General features: G+C 46.6%; 1 protein-coding gene across 1 annotated transcript in view; it reads right to left on the bottom strand.

Annotated features, from left to right (window-relative positions):
* The window catches only part of SCUBE2 (signal peptide, CUB domain and EGF like domain containing 2), a 70,955-nt gene that overhangs the window by 31,836 nt on the left and 21,526 nt on the right, over positions 1 to 17,593 (bottom strand). Inside the window, exons 5-13 of the mRNA XM_006763509.2 lie at positions 15,882 to 16,007; positions 13,292 to 13,408; positions 12,320 to 12,409; positions 7,499 to 7,615; positions 6,436 to 6,558; positions 3,989 to 4,105; positions 2,495 to 2,617; positions 1,941 to 2,057; positions 1,616 to 1,702 (exon numbers count right to left, since the gene is read on the bottom strand). Coding sequence (XP_006763572.1) covers positions 1,616 to 1,702; positions 1,941 to 2,057; positions 2,495 to 2,617; positions 3,989 to 4,105; positions 6,436 to 6,558; positions 7,499 to 7,615; positions 12,320 to 12,409; positions 13,292 to 13,408; positions 15,882 to 16,007 — 1,017 coding nt within the window. The remainder of the gene's footprint in view (positions 1 to 1,615; positions 1,703 to 1,940; positions 2,058 to 2,494; positions 2,618 to 3,988; positions 4,106 to 6,435; positions 6,559 to 7,498; positions 7,616 to 12,319; positions 12,410 to 13,291; positions 13,409 to 15,881; positions 16,008 to 17,593) is intronic.

Below are 17,593 nucleotides of genomic sequence, written 5' to 3'. Positions count from 1 at the left end.
TGCCTTCCCAAGAAAGAAGACCAAAATCCTCTAGTTCAGCGGTTCTCAACCTGTGGGTCGCGACTCCTTTGGTGGTCGAACAACCCTTTCACAGGGGTTGCCTAAGACCATCCTGCATATCAGATATTTATATTACGAGTCATAACAGTAGCAACATTACAGTTATGAAGTAGCAACAAAAATAATTTTATGGTTGGGTCACAACATGAGGAACTGTATTTAAAGGGCCAGAAGGTTGAGAACCACTGCTCTAGTTCAAAAGTTGGACAAGGCTGCTGAAGAACACGGGGAAGGGCAGATTCTCCTAAAAGCAGCTGCTCTGGTAGGACAGGGCTGGGGCCACCAGTCCACACTGAATGCACTCACTACCCGTGGCTCGGATTTTCAGGATCTGGAGGCCCTCACTTGGAGAGGGCAGAATTCTCCTCTCCTCCCATGGTCAGTGTTAACCACATGTTAGGCTCCGGAGCCAATTACCAGGATTCAAACTCTAGCTCTTCAATTTGTGATGAGAACTTAATCTCCCTGGTTCTCAGTTTTCTCATCTATAAAATAGACATAATTATGGGACCTACATTACCAGGCTGTTGTGAGGATTAAATGAAATAATGCCAAAAAAAAAAAAAAAGTTTAGCCTACTATCTGATACAGAGTAAGAATTGTGAACTGTTTGCTTGCCCGTCCTTGGAGTGGCCTAAATCTCCAAGTGACCATCACTGAAGGGTTTGGTGAAACACACCATGATGTCTGTTCTGGCTGGTCCAAACGTTAGGCAAGAAGAACAGGAACGGATAAAGCTTAAGCTTTTGGATTCAGATGGCCTGGTCGAAATCCTGGCTCCGCTTTCTTATCTGAGCCTCTCTGGGTGCGTTATCTCACCTCTCTGAACCTCAGTTTCTTCATTTGGTTAATGAGAATAATAGTAAAATTGCCCTAGAGAGTTGTGATGTGGATTAAATCAGCTAACACATGTAATACAGTGGCTGGCATAGTTTAACTATTTTATCAGTAGATGCGAGCTGTTAGTATCCTGCTTTGGGCTTTTAGCTGTGCTCATATATATAATATGGACATCAAGAACCATTTCTTCATTCAGATGCTCTCATGACATAATCACAGAGATATCTAAATCTGGGAAGATGAAGCTGCCTAAAAGCTTTAAATTTCATTCTTTTGTTTTGACAAAGCAAAAAGAGTTTGGGGTCTTCTCTCTGGACAGAATTCTTGCTCCCCCTGTCATACTCATGTCTACCTCCACCAATGCCACGTGCCCCAGGCACACGTTCCCGCTGGGCCTTTGGGGTGCTCTGGGGTAGGGAGTTTGGGAGACCTGAGTCTCCTGGTCCCAGAGCTCTGCAGGCCTCTGCCCAATATGATGACCCACCAGGGCTGAACACGGAGCCGCCCACCACACAGTGCACACAGTAAGTGTCTGCCACACGGTATGTCAGAGCGCAGGCACCAAGGCTACAGGCAAGAGCATCCTGTAACATGCTCATGGCCTCGAGGAGATAAAGAGAAAAGAAAACAAAGCCAACACCCAGGAACAGCACCCCAGAGTAAAGCCCACCGCACACAGTGAGCCCCAGAGAGGACACACAGATTCGGTAATTACCCCCGAAAGCAGAGTCATTTGATTTCTGCTGTTTGTTCCTGAGAGGTGGGGAAGTGCCGCAGGTGACAGAGTAGGCCTCTTGCAGTCCTAACAGACAGAAGGTGGATGATCAACATGTAAACAAGGTACAGTCTCACCTGATAGCCGCTAAAATCACTCCCACCCCCACCCCACACAGACCCCTAGAAAAACACCTAGCATGTGGCGTCTCGAAACATCGGCCTCCAGTGATTGGGGTTGCGAGGGAGCCCTTTGAGGGCAGCTAACACCTAAAGGCCAGGAAGGCCTGGCCCTGGCATGAGGCCCTGCCCCAGGGACCACTCACCTGAAGAGAGGTGAATGCCAGAGTGACATCTGAGGAAGCACCTGTCTCCTCCGCCACTCTTACCGCAGTGCAGGGACACGTGGGGCGACACACTAGTGGGCAGGGCCCCCTTCACTTCTAGGCAGGACAAAATACAGACATTCACAGCAACAAAGGACACTTCCAGGTGTGACGAGGATGGCTGGGTCCCATGCAGCAAAGGCCCAAGAAAAGAAGGCAGAGCTGACACCCAGCACAGAACACAACACACCGGGCACTGTTTCCCACCAAGGGACAGGAGCTACTTGTATGCTATTTTTTTTTCATGCAGAAAAGCAACCAGAAAAACAGAAGCGAGTATAAACCTACGCAGAAGCACAGAAGGCAACACCAAAGAGCCTGCAAAGTATCTCCTGTTTTTGAACTCTTTACGGAGTGGCTGCTGCAGCTGAGGGGAAAACAATTCCGGGAGGGGCGTCAGGTCAGCAGCACTCCGGGTGCGGGTGTGAGCAGACGTGGGAGAGAGCAGCTGGGCTGGGGGAGCCCGCTGGCTGGCTGGGCCCTGGCGCCCTTACCCACACAGTCTTTTTTATTCCAGTGGAGCTTGTACGCAGAGTGGCACTGGCATTCGTAGCTGCCCTCCGTGTTCACGCAGACCTGCTCACAGCCTCCGTTGTTGATGCTGCACTCGTTGGTGTCTGGGGAACAGAACACAGCGGCTCCTGACACAGCAGCCCATCCCTGACCCGCTGCCGCTATCCTTCCCTTGAGGAAGGAGCAGGAGGGGGGTCACATGGTTGAAACTCACTAAATGAATGGCAGGAGCTGACTGCCTTTAGGATGTGGACTTGGCACCAACTGACCCCACTCTCCCCTCCCTGGATTTCCTGGCATGAGCCTCGTCAGGACAGTCTCAAGTTCCGTTCTGGACCAAACCATTCCCTGATTAGGGAAACTCGGAAAGAATCACACCCTCCTTTCAGATGCCCAAACTCAGATGCTGCACGGGCCTCCAAATTAAAACTCCACCATCACCCTGAGCTACATACCAAGGGAGACAGACAACCGGGACTCCCTGACAGTTCATGGAGTGGAAGTATAGAGAAGGAAAATGAGCTGCACTCATCTCCATCAACCTGAGACTGAGTCCAAGTCAGAGGTGGCTCTAAGTAAAACCCAGACACACATCCGTATTCAAGGAACATGCCCGTGGGATTTCTTGATGGACTAGAAGAGAAGGTTTTTAGCTGTGCCAAGAATGTATTGAAAAGGAGAAGAGAGATAACACTGTCTATAGCAAATCGCTACTACCCATTCTCCTTAAGCACAGGATACAAACATGGAGCAGGAAATATTTTGGCCACTGGCCCCCAAATCCTCAGACCCTCAGAATCACCTTGGAAGCCCCAGATATTCTGAGTCAGAATCTGAATCTCTGTTCTCAAAGACTGCTGAATGAACCTGCTGGCCAGGCACAGAGTGGGAGTCATTTGGTGCCAAATCTGATCTATGCCATATTGTCTCCTTAACCATAAGGGCAAATGACATCGGGACCTGTTGCCACATGGGCACAGAGCAGAGAGATGGTCAGTGGTCCAGCTTCCAGCTCAAAGACCTGCTTAAAGAGCAGCTCGAAGGGCTTGAACAGGCTTTGCAGTCCGTTCCTATATACTACAAAGCTGTGGAGCTGCTGGTGGCCTGCCGAGCGACTTCACTATCTGCCGGGAAATTGCAATGGATAGGGTATCAGCTCCTGAGCGATTCTCCATTCTCTGAATACAACCATATCAATAGTCAATAAAGAATTCACATCTGAAGAGCTTAGCTCTTTCTCTCTGCTCCATATCACACTTGAAGTGTTAAAAGGATAAATGGGGCGGGGGGTGGGGGGTCCATTAGCCGATGCTTCCCTTGAGTCGATGGATTCAATGCCACTTCACAGGGACTGGAATGTCCCGTTCATCCCCCAAGGTAGGAAAATTGGCCCTCATCTGGGGACACTTTAGGAGTAAGCCCCGTTCCTCTACCGGCCCCGTCTCTGACTTCAAAGATGCTGGCGTTCTGCTCACCTCCACAGCGGGTAAAGCCATAGAGGGTGTACCCTTTGTTGCAAGCGCATGTGAATGTGCCAGGGTGGTTGATGCAGCTGTGGTCGCAGGTCCTATCCAAAGAGCATTCATCCACATCTGTAATTTTAAAGGGAGAGGGCACCTGAAACCAACTCTCAGGGATGCGTGGCGAGAATACATTTATAATAACACCAGTTACTGGGGAAAACAACACAAACCGAATAAAACATTACCTATGAGTTCTCCCACTCACTTGTGTTTTGTTTTTTAAAAGTGTTGAGCAGCCCACAATAAGTATACTCCCTGCCAGGACCCTTCGTTCCAAATTCTGTTGCAAATTGCATTGCCTGTGAGCTTTTTTTTTTTTTTTTTTTTAAGTGTTGAGCAGCCCACAATAAGTGGGCTGGACCCTTCTTTCCAAATTCTGTTGCAAATTGCATTGCCTGCGAGTTCAATTGCTTCCTCTCACCCATGCTTATTCACGGGGCTGAGTAATTTATTATTGTATTACTAAACAGCAGTCATAATTCCACAAGCTAGGGCAAATTAAAAGGAGAACACACTTGTGTTGGAGATAAATCTGGTTCCTCTCTTTCTGACCTTCCCAGAATGAGTCTTCTGGCCACGGAAGGCCTGTTGATCCTGGGTTTTAATGCTCCTGCGCTAAAAGAATACATTCATGCTAAGGTCCTCAGTCATTTCCTTATTGCAGACACTGACATTTGGTGTTTAAGCTCCAAGCTGGATCCTCTTGGACAATCCCTTGGTTCAGTCCTGTGGGGCTCCTCCCATCCTGGTTCAGTGTGGAGGCATCCCTGGCTTCAGCTGAGGTCCTGACAACTAGCCTCAAGACTGCATTTGTCAATGTAATCTCCTCTTCTTTCCTGGTCTGGTCCTCACATCTTCCCTGTAACTAGAATTTGAGAGCTCACTTCCTCAGCTCTTTGCAGGGCTCTGACAGAGTTACGACTTGTGTCTCCAAATGGATAAACCAGGACCAGTGCAGAACTCGGTGGGAGCCAACTAGACCTTTGCTAGACCTCTTTTCAACACCAGATGTGCCACGAGAAACTACATTAATAAAAACACAAACATTTGGAAGGGCTAGAAGAATTAAAAAATGAAATAAAAAGGGCAAATTCTTGCAACACCTCTTCTTCCCTAGCTTTTCCCAGAAATCTTGGCAATTTCTTCAGTAAATTTATTCTGTGCAAATATTTGTTCTACCAAGATTGATCAGTGAAAAATGAGAAAAAGTCTGTTTCTTCCCATGTAATTGATGTCACTCTATGAATTCTGTTATTAACATCAGCCAGTTGTGGAGAAAGTAGACTCTTCCAGTAGCTGACTTTGGCTGCTCGTGACGGGCTTTCGCTTTGCCAAGAATAATGAGATCACTTTTCTAATTCCTTTTTAATGTGTTTACACAGCTTAAACAGTATTTCTTGCTCTATACATTATGAAACATTATGTAGAACAGCGAATTTGCTTTCCAAGCCAAATGGATGAAAACCACGCAGTTATGGTCTAGAATGAACCTCTGAATTTGAAGGGGGTGCTTGAATTGCCTAAGGAAAAAAATCCACGAAAGAAACCTAAGGTTTAAAAAAAGTAATGTAACATCTTTAGTATCTGAAGTGAAGTCAAATATCATATTCTGATTTTTATTTAAAATTCTGGGATTTCTAACAAAATTAAGTTAGGCCATTCTTATTTCCAGAAATGTAACAGGAATAATTTATAGCAAATCTTTTTGGAGAGCTTCTTCCTGAAAATATAAATGGTGCCCCCTACCCCAAAGAGCTTACCACCACCCCAAACAGTTGCTGTCACCCAGAGAAGTTCCTTGCTGCACCCCTTATGTGGGAAGGATGCATCTGAGAAGGGGTCAGCCATCTTCGCCTAGGACCCACCATCCTCTCCTCCACTCAATCCCCTCCCTTTCCCTCCCCCAAGCACCAAAGGCTACAAACAAGGGCTACAAGGAAGAGACCAACTAGTTCATGAACTTGATTATGGATTAACCCCAAGATTTTGTTGGGAAAAGGCATGTTAACTAAATCTACATATTTTACCATCAAATGTTGTTACAAAATGCATGACATTAAAGGAAACTTTAAAAATGAGAAATTATTCATAATCTCAACACCTTAATACAACCATTTGCATTTTGTGATCCAATGCATCTCTAGCATCAGATTAAACCTCTGCTCTAATCACACCACGTAGGTTCTCTGAAGTATTCACTAATCATTCACAGGTTAATTTCCAAAATATATCAGTGATTTCATTCTACCTAACAGACGAACACAGCAAGGCACAGGTTGGAGATGGGATTAATGACTCGGTTGAGAAGCCCGACGAGCCAGTCTCTGCCAGGGCGGGGTCTCGTCTTCTCCACTCCAACCAAGGGGCACTGCACAGCACAGCTATGTTTCAGCACATACCTTGGCAAGACTTCTCATCTGTTAATAATTTAAATCCCTTTTTGCAGCTGCAGTCAAAACTGCCCACAGTGTTTTTGCAGAAATGATCGCAACCTCCATTGCGGGTCTGGCACTCATCAATATCTGTAACAGGCAAGCATCGGCAAATCAGACAGCGATACTTGACTCATTTTCCACAAGTCCCTGAAGTATTATTGTGTGTGCTTCATGATTCTCTGAAACAAAAACAGACCCATAGAAGCACTTACGAATGTTCGCTAACGTTTTCAATCTCACACGTGTTTTCTGGTCTGGCTTAACCAATTGTGAAAGACAAGAACCTAGTCCCCTTGAGAACTGTGACTTACACTGCCCTTGACCAGCATTAGGAAACAATCGATGGGAAAGAATGGTGATGTCCTGTTGTATTCTCATCCTTGCCCTGCTCTCTCAAGATAAGGTGGCTCCCTTTGGTATACTTTCCATTCCAGTTTAATCATTAAAGTTATAAGGAAATAGAACATTTGTTTTGGCAAATTACACAGCAATCAAATAGCCTTAATGCTTTTAAATGATTCCTGATACTCAAATAAATCTTATCTAAGTTTCATCTGGTAACTGGTTACCTACTGTTTATCATGTTGAAGAACTAAGCCTTTGTAGTCTTGCCCATGAAATACTAGTAGGTCATTGGGGTCTCTATTTATCAGTAAAAGTTAAAGGTACGGTTATTAATTAAGTTCACTGGATAACAATCTTGGCTGTTATTTACATAATCTCTAGGCTGTTATTTATGATATGTTGATAGTATCTCCTATAAATGTTCCCTTGAACTTCTGCCTTTGTCTAATAAGGCCACAGCCTGAAATGGATTGTGTGATACATGTAGAAGCTGACCTTCTCAACAGTTAGTGTAATTAAGCTGGTTCTAATTAAGCTCACTCAATTATAACCTTCTACTAGCCAGGGAAGAATGGCTTGCATCAATATGAATTATAAGGAAATCTGAAGTCACTCCAGGAGGTGTGAGGGGAAGAGCTGCCTTTATCCCCACACATTAGCAACACGGAGAGGCACAGGCTACCTTTACAGGTCTTCCCATCCAACTGGAGAGTGAATCCAACGGGACAACTGCAGTGAACACCTGTCGAGGTATCCTTACAAGTGCGATCACAGCCTCCATTGTTAACAGCACACGTTTCTGACAAGGAGGTAAGAAAAAGGCAGTTAGCTTCCTAACAAAGTGCTAATACAGGTGAGAGGAAGAAGATATTAGTGCAGTACTAATATTTAACAAAGTTGCCCAGCTGATGTGGCTCAGTGGTTGAGCATTGACCTATGAACCAGGAGGTCATGTTCAATTCCTAGTCAGGGCACATGCCAGGTTGCAGGCTCAATGCCCAGTGTGGGGTATACAGGAGGCAGCCGATCAATGATTCTCTCTCATCATTGATGTTTCTATCTCTCTCTCCCTCACCCTTCCTCTCTGAAATTATAAAAATATTATTTTTTTTAAAAAATTCCCTTCTTTAAATCCTTCTGGCCCTCAGGTACTGTAGAATCCACTAATAACTATATCATCTTTGTGAAATTTTGTGATACTATCATCCAGGCAAGAGAAGATAAGCCTTGCCCACCCCAACCATTCCCTGGTCGCAGACCAATGGCTTCCTCCTTGCAACTGTCAGTGAACTCAGATTAGAAGTTTACCTTTCCCTGAAAGGAAAAAGAGCTGTCAGAACCACATGCAAAATCAGCCCCAGTTGTTAAATCTCATCTATAGAGATGCAGGACAATAAGCAAAACGGCCTCGTCGTTCTGCATTTCATACAGTTACTCTGAGTAACAGACAAATGCTCTTCAACATTCACTCGATTGTTAGCATCTAGCTATCCAGAAATCTGGTTTTACTTCCGTAGCTACCTCATTGGAGAGCCTAGGGGCACAAGCTTAGCTCTAAGTAAATATGACAGACAGGACATATATGTTTACATGCTTCTTCTCAAAACCTCACTAAAGTGATTTTTAAAGTACAGATCCTTAAGGCAAAGAAAATAGCAGAGACTAGGTGAAAGGTGTCAGCTATTCTGGTGTCATGTCCGAGGAGGAGCAGTAATTGGCGTAGCGGAAAGCTAACCCCTCGTGGTCTGCAGAGAGGGTGCTAATGAGTGGTAAGCTCATGTGAACTACTGAAGCCCAGAAGGCTCAGGAATTGGAGGTAACAAGTTACTCTAGAGCAGCGGTTCTCAACCTGTGGGTCGTGACCCCTTTAGGGGGTCGAACGACCCTTTCACAGGGGTTGCCTAAGACCATCCGAAAGCACATATATAATTACATATTGTTTTGTGATTAATCACTATGCTTTAATTATGTTCAATTTGTAACAATGAAATTGGGGGTCACCACAACATGAGGAACTGTATTAAAGGGTCGCGGCATTAGGAAGGTTGAGAACCACTGCTCTAGAGGCAGAGGTAAGGATGGAAGACTGATTGAGGGTCTATATAACAAACAGATAAACCCCAAGAGTCCTTCCTAAGTTCTACAGTCAGATGACTACCCGCTCCTTATTGGGCTACATCAGAGACATTTATTCTGGAGAAGTGGGTCCAGAGAAGAACTGGACTCAAGGGCACCAGGAATAGCAGAGGGGAGGAGGAGGGACTGTCAGTGAAAGCCTATACCAACAAAAGAGAAATGGCAAATTCTCCCACTGGCAGTCAAGCCTATGTCCCCTCAGCAGGAGATTGAAAAGTTTCTCTCCATAATCAACCAAGGACCTTGTATGCATTTATGCATGGCCCACAGACACAGACAATGGGGTGAGGGGTGGGGGCTGGAGGGGGTCAAGCGGCATAATAAGTAAGTAAATAAATAAATAAAATTGAGAGAAAGAAAGAAAGAAAGAATCCTCTTCAGATAAACTGACCTACCCAAGTGAAAACAGCTATAGATACTGGCACTTGAGGACCTCCAAATGAAATGGCTAAGACACCGCCCAGTCACTCAAGCATAAAGCCCACCAGCTGACAATATCCAACTGGCTTTTAGTATTTCACTATTAAATATGAAAAGTCAGCCAACAGTCACAAGGCATTTCAGAAAAGTCTCTAATATGAAAAAAATACACCAAGTCAAACTAACAGGGAACTTGGAGGAAACAAAGATAATACAGAAAACAAAAGAGAAGTTCTAAAAAAAATATCTTATCATTTACTTCCTTAGAGAGATCAGAAGAGCATCCATGAAATAAGAACAGGTTCCTACAACAAAAGACCAAAGTAGAAATTTAAAAAGAATCCTCTAAAAGGATTAGGGGGAGAAGGGGTGGGAAGAAAAGAAAAGAAAAATTTCCTAGAAAGTAGAACAAAAATGTAAAGAAGAGAAAAGAGAAGAAAATTAGAGGATCAATACAGGAGTTACGACAGCCAGCTCATATGCGTTCCAGAGAGAAAGAACAGAAAACATGGAATGAAGAAAATTATTAAAGAAAAAATTATGAGAAAGCTCAGAACCAAAGGACTTGGATGTCCATATTTAAAAAGCCAACTGAGTGCTCAGCATAAGAGGAGGGAAAAGTCCCACAGTGAGGGGCATGATTGTGAAATTTCAGATCCCTGGGGGCAAGGAGACGACCCTAAAAACATCTGGAGAGAAGCTTTCATAGGTCCCATAGAAAGGGTAAAGAGTAAAAACGACTTTAGACTTTTTGAAACAACACTGAATGCTTAAAAACAGTAGAGCGCTATTCCAAACTCCGATGGAATATTCTTTCCAGCTGAATTCTATACAGAGCCAAAGCTTCAGTGAAATGTGGAAGTGGAATATAGAGGCATTTCCAGGCATGCAAAATGTTAAAATATCTATGTTTACCCATGGAAACTAACGAAAAAGACGTGGGACCCACCAAAACAGGAGAGTAGTGAAGGGAATGCCAGGCTGGTGCAAAGGGGAAGCCCAGACAAGCCCGTGCAGCCGGCCCAGAGAGCCAGGCCCCCCCGAGAACAGGTGGCAGCCTCAGAAGATACTTTTTAAACAGAAAACAGAATCGGTAAGTTAACGGCTGTACTGACTTTAACACATTGAAAAGCGTTTCAGAGCTCTGCCAGAAATGTGTAAGAGAACTGGTAAGAAGTACTTAGAAAATGAAGCCAACAAAGAAAATATAGTCATAGCACATCATGTGACTCTTGGGTAAATCATATTTAGATATTCATAGTCTCATGATGTAAACACATAATACTGATTTAAATCGTGATAAAACCATGTTAAGGGTAAGGGAGAGAGAGACAAAGAGTGAGAGTTAGGGGATGGGGCAGAAGAGAACGGAAATTTAGTGTTCTGTAGCAGGAAGTCAAAAGCTAATATCTAAAATTGACCCATCAAGACATAACTAAAATATCTCAATAAAACTAGAAAAAAAAAGAAATAACTGTATAGACTTCACTTTTCAGAAATATAGGGAAGGGGGGGTCAGGAGAAAAAATAACTAGGAGAATTCAAAATTGTTGCCTCTACCCCGCCAGTGTTGCTCAGTGGCTGAGCACCGACCTATGAACCAGGAGGTCACAGTTGGATTTCAGGTCAGGACACATGCCTGAATTTCAGGCTTGATCTCCAGTAGGGGGCGTTCAGGAGGCAGCTGATCAATGATTTTCTCTCATCATTGATGTTTCTATCTCTTTCTCCCTCTTTCTTCCTCTCTGAAATCAATAAAAAATATTTTTTAAAAATTATTGCCTCTGGCAAACGGGCTGAGGAAATGTGAGTTAGGAAACAAGGACGTGATGTAGCTCATTACAAGCCTCGTAGTGCTAATTAAGTTTTCTTTTAATATATATATTTTATTGATTTCAGAGAGGGAGAGATAGAAACTCAATGACGAGAATCACTGATCGTCTGCCTCCTGCACGCCCCCTACTGGGGATCGAGCCCACAACCCGGGCATGTGCCCTTGACCAGAATTGAACCCGGGACCCTTTAGTCATAGGCCAACGCTCTATCCACTAAGCCAAACCGGCTAGGGCACTAATTAAGTTTTTAAAGTTTTTATATTATTCATATGTAATGTACTATTTTGATCAAACACAATAATGTTAGTCGGGCAGAAGAGAGCTCAGAAGCGCCGCCTGCCTGGTGACCAGTGGCTGCTCAGTACCGTCGCTGGCTGCTGAATCAAAAGACAGGCTTTGTTTAAGTCAAGCCCAGCTTCCTCCAGAATAAAGATGTGCCAGAGGATCCGTCTGACACCACGCTTACAGCCACCACCCCGACTTGTGCTGTCATCTCCAGCTGCTCTGTGGGACCTGCTGCAGACCCTCCCCTGTCCCACAGCCCAGGGCCCCTCTCTCCATTCACCTCTGACATTAACATGGGCTGCAGCCAGGAAGAGGAGAAGCTGTGGACAGAAATAACCGACCCAGCAGCAGCCGCGCAAAGGGCTGCCCGACACGCCTCTCGGCTCACAGTTGCCGAGAAGGATGGGGACTGACATTCTGGGGAACCCATGTTACTGCCCACCCACTAGGTCTCAGGCATTGGACTCGGGGCACTTGTGCATATTGTTATCTTAACTGAGCCTCCTGACAACCCTACAAGGTAGGCCTTAGTGTGTGTATTGGAAAGAAAGACCACAGGGGGGCGAGGCTCAGGGCAGTTCACCCAGGTGTCACCGTTAGTTGGGGCAGCGCTAGGCGCTAACCCGGTTATTCTGATGGCTGGGTCTCGGGTGATGACCAAGCAGCACTGGGTGAAGATCAGATTCACCCTCGATTGACAGGAGCTGCTGACCCCGGTCCAGCCGGTCTGAGGGCACATGGGTCCCAGGTTCAGGCCCGATGTGGTAAATTGGGAGGGAAATGGACAATGAGGGGGCCATGGAGAGAGGGTGAGGGGTGTCGCCTACCCATGAGCAGCCGCCGTTTCACCCGTTTATCCCCGTCCACCACTGAGGTGGCATTGTTCTCCATCACCTCCAGGGCAGTGTCCTCTCGCTCTACAAGAAACGCAACAGAGAACAATTCTCAGAACGAATGAGTCAGACGATTCATCCCGGCACAACCACTTCCGCTGAAATCCCAGACACGAGAACAATGCGAGAAATGTGCCCGTTCGCTCGATAATAATGTGTTGTAACGAGGGTCTGTGGGAAACGCAGCACGCTAAGTGCGTGCAGAGCCTTGGTGAATAATACGGAAAGATTTCTGAAGCATATTGCACTGACCAAAGAAACATCAGGGAATGCAAGCTTCAGAATCACGCCAGGGCCCTTAGTCCAGCCAAGGACACGCCATGCAAGACAGGGCTGGCGTCCCACCAGGAATATGCAATCCTGGCTCCCACAGACTGTAGAGGCCACTGTGTCATCACCGCGGCTTCAACTTGCCATCGCCCCAGCCCCTTGGGATGTGTTGTCCAGTCTCTTCAGGAGAAGCCTCATCCAGGAGAGGTGAAAGGGCTTTCCAAGGTCGCACATGGAGAGAGGGACCCCATTCCCTACCACTCCCTACCATTCCCTACCACTGCCACCTGTGAGGCAGCATGGGACCCGTTTGGGGCCAAATGCATTGCAAGCATCTGCATCTGGTGCTAAACACCATTAATAATTGGTTAGGGTGAGGGTGAGGCTGAGGGTTAGGATGAAGGTTAGAATTAGTTAGGGTTAGAGGTAGGGTGAGGGGTAGGGTTAGAGTTAATTATGGTTAGAGGTAGGGTGAGGGTGAGGGTGAGAGTGAGGGTGATGGTTAGAGTTAGTTAGGGGTAAAGTGAGGGTGAGGTTAAAGGTTAGGGTTAGAGTTGGTTAGGGTTAAGGTTAGTTAGGGTTAGGGATTCGGCAGGCTGGGATAGACCCTCACCCGGTATGGGGGTCACTACTCACCAAGGCAGCTCCTCCCATCTGTGTGCATCTTGTACTGTGGGTGGCAGCTACACTCTGGGCCTTCAGCTGTGTCCTCACAGGAGTGCTGACACCCACCGTTGCCATGGTTACAAGTCACTGAGAGGAAAACGAATCAATACATAAAGCACTGAGATTTCCGCAACCAGGGCTGTGTTTGCTCCAGAGAACTCTGAGTCTCATGCAGTCAGTACATGAGCATGACTGACAGAGAGAGTACGTGCCAGGCACTGTGTATGGAAGAGAGCCTGACTCAGACCTCATCTCTGTCTATGTGAACAGGTAGTCACAGTGTGAAATGGAGAAATGCTGAATGACAGATCTGTGCAAAATTGCATAGTAGGTGGAGATGGGTGGGGTGTGTGGGATTTTCACCGTTTAAGGGAAATTACATCAAAACATTCTAGACTGCTGCCTTGCTCCGTCAGGAGAAGTTTGCACACACATGTAGCTGCACGGGGCTCTGGGAGATGCACCAACACTCTATGTCTATATACAATATTTAATTTGTACATATGTGTTCAAATCAGATTCCATCTGGATTAGTTAGGAAGGGTGGGTAAGCAGAGGAAATGATGATTCCTTGCACATAATTAATGCAATATTAATCAGTAATTACACAGACCTTGTCTGAGTGCATTGATGACAAGCCAAAAAAAAAAAAAAGAAGCCACTATCCTTTCATCAAACTGAACAGTGCTTACCTCTAACAAAGGAAACGGGAGGTGGGAGGTGATATTTTCTTTACACACTTTGGACTGTTTGAATTCTTACATAAGCATTTGTGATTTTTCTAATTGAAGAGAACGAAATGCACATTTGTGATGTGAGAGACTGTTCTGTGATTATAGTCATGTCAATATTGTGTTGTGCATGTGAACAACTAAGTAGGAAAATGAAAAAAGTGAAAGAGCTGGTGATGTGGCAAAATTCCGGATCTTTTATAATTATAATGTCATTTGAGCAATGGCATCTTAAAAACATCTTAAATTTTTAAAAATAGCTTTCAGAGATTCTCCTGGCCCCTGGGAAAGTGGGGCAGGCCGAGGCTCCCCCGCATAGGTCTCGGGAGGCCTGGGGCCTCCTTTGGAGACGCCTGGAGCCAGGACAGGTGCTCTTCGCTCTGCCCAGCCACGGTCCCCCCCGGGACAGCCTCACTGCGGGGACACCCCCGGGAACCCCGCCCACACCCCCCAGAACTCGTCTGTGATGGTGGCACCAGCCCCGGGTCGGCAGGCTTCCAGGCTGCACGGCTTTGTGATGGGGACAGTGGAAAGAAGTCTCTCACCAGCAAAACTGTCTCATCTCAACTCATATTGTGCACCTGAAACTTATGTTTTATTTTAATTTAAAAAATACAAAAATAAAAAGGAATGCAGTGACTTTTAAAAAACAAACAACTGTCTCCTCTCCTCTTAACCACTACAGTCTACTCACTGTGAACTACTCTCCCTAGCCAACTGCAGGAACTTCTAGAAGGGCGTGGCTTTGGGCAGAGTTCCTACAGGGACCCCCGCAGTGTTTCCTCAGGCCTAAAAGCGGTTGAGGCACACCTTGAGTGGAGAGCTATTTCCTACTGGCCATCGGAGCTTTATTATTGTATCTCGCCATCGTGTGGCAGCTGTGTCTGGACTGTGCGCACATTTATTGATCCATTAATTTAAAAGATGTGGACTGAGCGCAGCCTGTGGTAGGCACCAGAAGAAGACTGAGAGGCAAAAGTAAGACAAGGTCCTGACTTGGAGGGACTCAGTTGGGTAGACACACATAAATACACAATTTAACCCAGAGGGTCAAACCCTATGCATGACTCGGCTGTGGGAGGCCACGGGGAGGATCAGAGGCAGGAGAGCCTGGCCACGAAGTGTGCCAGCCCTAGAGGGAGGCGGACCCACCCTTGAATCCTAATTTTTTCATTCATTCCCCGTGTGACCTTGTTGCTTTACCTTCTCCACAATTTTCTCAACTAAAAGTGAGGATACTATTTAGCTCCTAGGATGGTGAGTGTAAGAATTAAATGGGACGTGATACAGCTTCGGGCAAGACTTTGCACATAATAAATGCCCCTCCTCCCCCGCCCCAAAGGTAGCCACCACCCTTGTCATGATTAGAAGGTAGGCAGGACATTAAAAGTTGAGCGAGAGTTCACCAAGCCAGGAAGGGAGGAGTACCGGGAAAAGGCTTGTGGGCATGAGAGAATGTGGGCTGCTCTCTGATCTGAAAGGCAAGGAGAGGCGGACACAGCTTCTAAGAGAAGCAGGGACCAGATAGCAACCCACCATGATTGCCAGAGGAGTAAGCTTGATTTTATCCCATGGGAACGGGGATACGCAGCCCCCAACATTCACACTTCTCACTCCTGAATTTCATTTCCCTCTGATTAGTTCCATAAAAAAGCACCACTTCCCTTCCCTTTGGGGGCTACACAGTGGAGGTCAGTGTCTCAGGCCCGCGGCCTTCCGTGCTGCCACTGTGCCAGGAGGAGGCATTTCTGATGCTGGGCTGCCGAGGACAGATGACAACGTTGGGGCAGGATGGTGCCCGGCACGAGTGTGCGCCGGTCAATACTTACAGATGCAGTCTCTCTGGTTCTTGGCCAGCTCAAACCCAGGCCTGCATTCGCAGGCGACGCTGCCCTTTGGAGCCTCTTTGCAGATGTGACTACAGCCGTGGTTCTTATTCATGCAGCTCAGACCCTCTGCAAAACAGAGCAGCATGGGACCGCGGTGAGCTGCAGGCCTGCCTGCCTAGGTCTCCAGCAGCCCCATATTTTTAAAGAATATGTCTCATTAAAATCAAGGCCAGTCAATTAACAGAGACATGAAAAATGTCTTATGTCACCCAGGAGATAAGATGTCTCAATTCTCCAAAAAGAAAGCTCCCGCCAGTGTGGAGTCAGAGCCTGCTGACCCCGCTGACCCAGGAACTGAGTGACAAGCCCTGGTCAAAGACGCAAAGAGAAGACGCAAAGAGAGTGTCCCCAGGAAAACCTGCAGAGAGACTGAAGAGGAGCCCCAATATTTTCACATACTTTCAAAGATGATTTTCAGGAAATTCCAACCCTCCTCTCTACCCCCACCAAATCCACACTTGGGAGGTGACTGTGACCGCCATGTTCTGGCACCACCACATGGACGCCTGTCCAGAGGCCCCTCTGCTGTGACCTCCTTAGTTAGTCCCTGGGCCCCTCCCTCAGCAGGCGTGAGGCACCAGCTTCTAACAGTGTCAACAACAACAACAACATGACAAGCAGAGAACAGAGAGAGGCCTCCTGTGTGTGGTTTGCCTTGGCTGCGGTATAATTCTTTCAGGTCGGGTATATAATAGGTTTCATTAGGCCCAACCTTGTGGAAACGGTGGCGGGAAGGGGGACAGGTGGTTATCTTCCCGGGTGGTTAGACATACATGGAAGTGATGGGGCCACAGCAAAGCGTCCTCCCTGTGGTTGGCAGCACTGTGCTGAGAACGGGACGCCTGCTGGCACTCCGGGGGAACAAGCACCATACCCAAGAGCATTCTCCCAACACCATTATTAAGTACACACTCATGTGATGCCTCTTTGAATTTGCACGACGCAACTCTAAAACGTTTTTGCGAGCAGGGATTTTGTTCTCATTGGCTCTCCACTAAGAAGATACTTTCTAATCCTGGAAGTAGCACTGTTTTAAATGTAAGTACAAAAGGTCTTCATTCCACTTTTCTAGGATCCCAAAAACCTTAGCCCCTGGGTTCTAATGAAGTCAAGTCATCTCTCTCCAATTCTACCGCAGAGCCATTGACCTACGCTTAGCTAGAATAAATGTTCAATACAGATGCCATTCCTATTCCCAAAGGCAGCGCGCCAGTGAACCCATCCCACGGCCTCCTAAAGCCACCTTGGCTTTCATCTGCCGCATCTGAGCTGTTCGAACGCCAGCACTCTGTCTGCTGGAAGTTGCTGGGACTCATGCGCCCAGGCCAGGGGCTGCTGTTAATTGACACAGAGCGGCTTGCACTGGGTCAGTGGAAACTCTTTGCTCCGGCTGGTGATTTCTGAAGATGTTATTTTCTCGCGGTGCCAAGAGCTGCCTCTGGAAGAAGTGTCCTGTCTTCCTGGGCAGGCACAGCAAGCATTACGTCTGTCCCTGGGTCAGCAGAGCCTCTGAAATGACAGGCGCCAGGAGCACCTAGGGGTGCAGGGAACGGTGCCTGAGAAAAGGTGGCACTGATGCCTGCAAAGGATGCTCCCCAAACGGGTCAGCTGCTTCTTTGCCTTCTTCCCTTTCAAGTTTGCTTACAAGTCTG

This window comes from Myotis davidii, unplaced genomic scaffold, assembly GCF_000327345.1.
Source record: "Myotis davidii unplaced genomic scaffold, ASM32734v1 scaffold118, whole genome shotgun sequence".
NCBI classification, from domain to species: Eukaryota; Metazoa; Chordata; class Mammalia; order Chiroptera; family Vespertilionidae; genus Myotis; species Myotis davidii.
The sequence above is the reverse complement of the archived record's forward strand: the minus strand, read 5'-3'. Positions and strand labels throughout refer to the sequence as shown.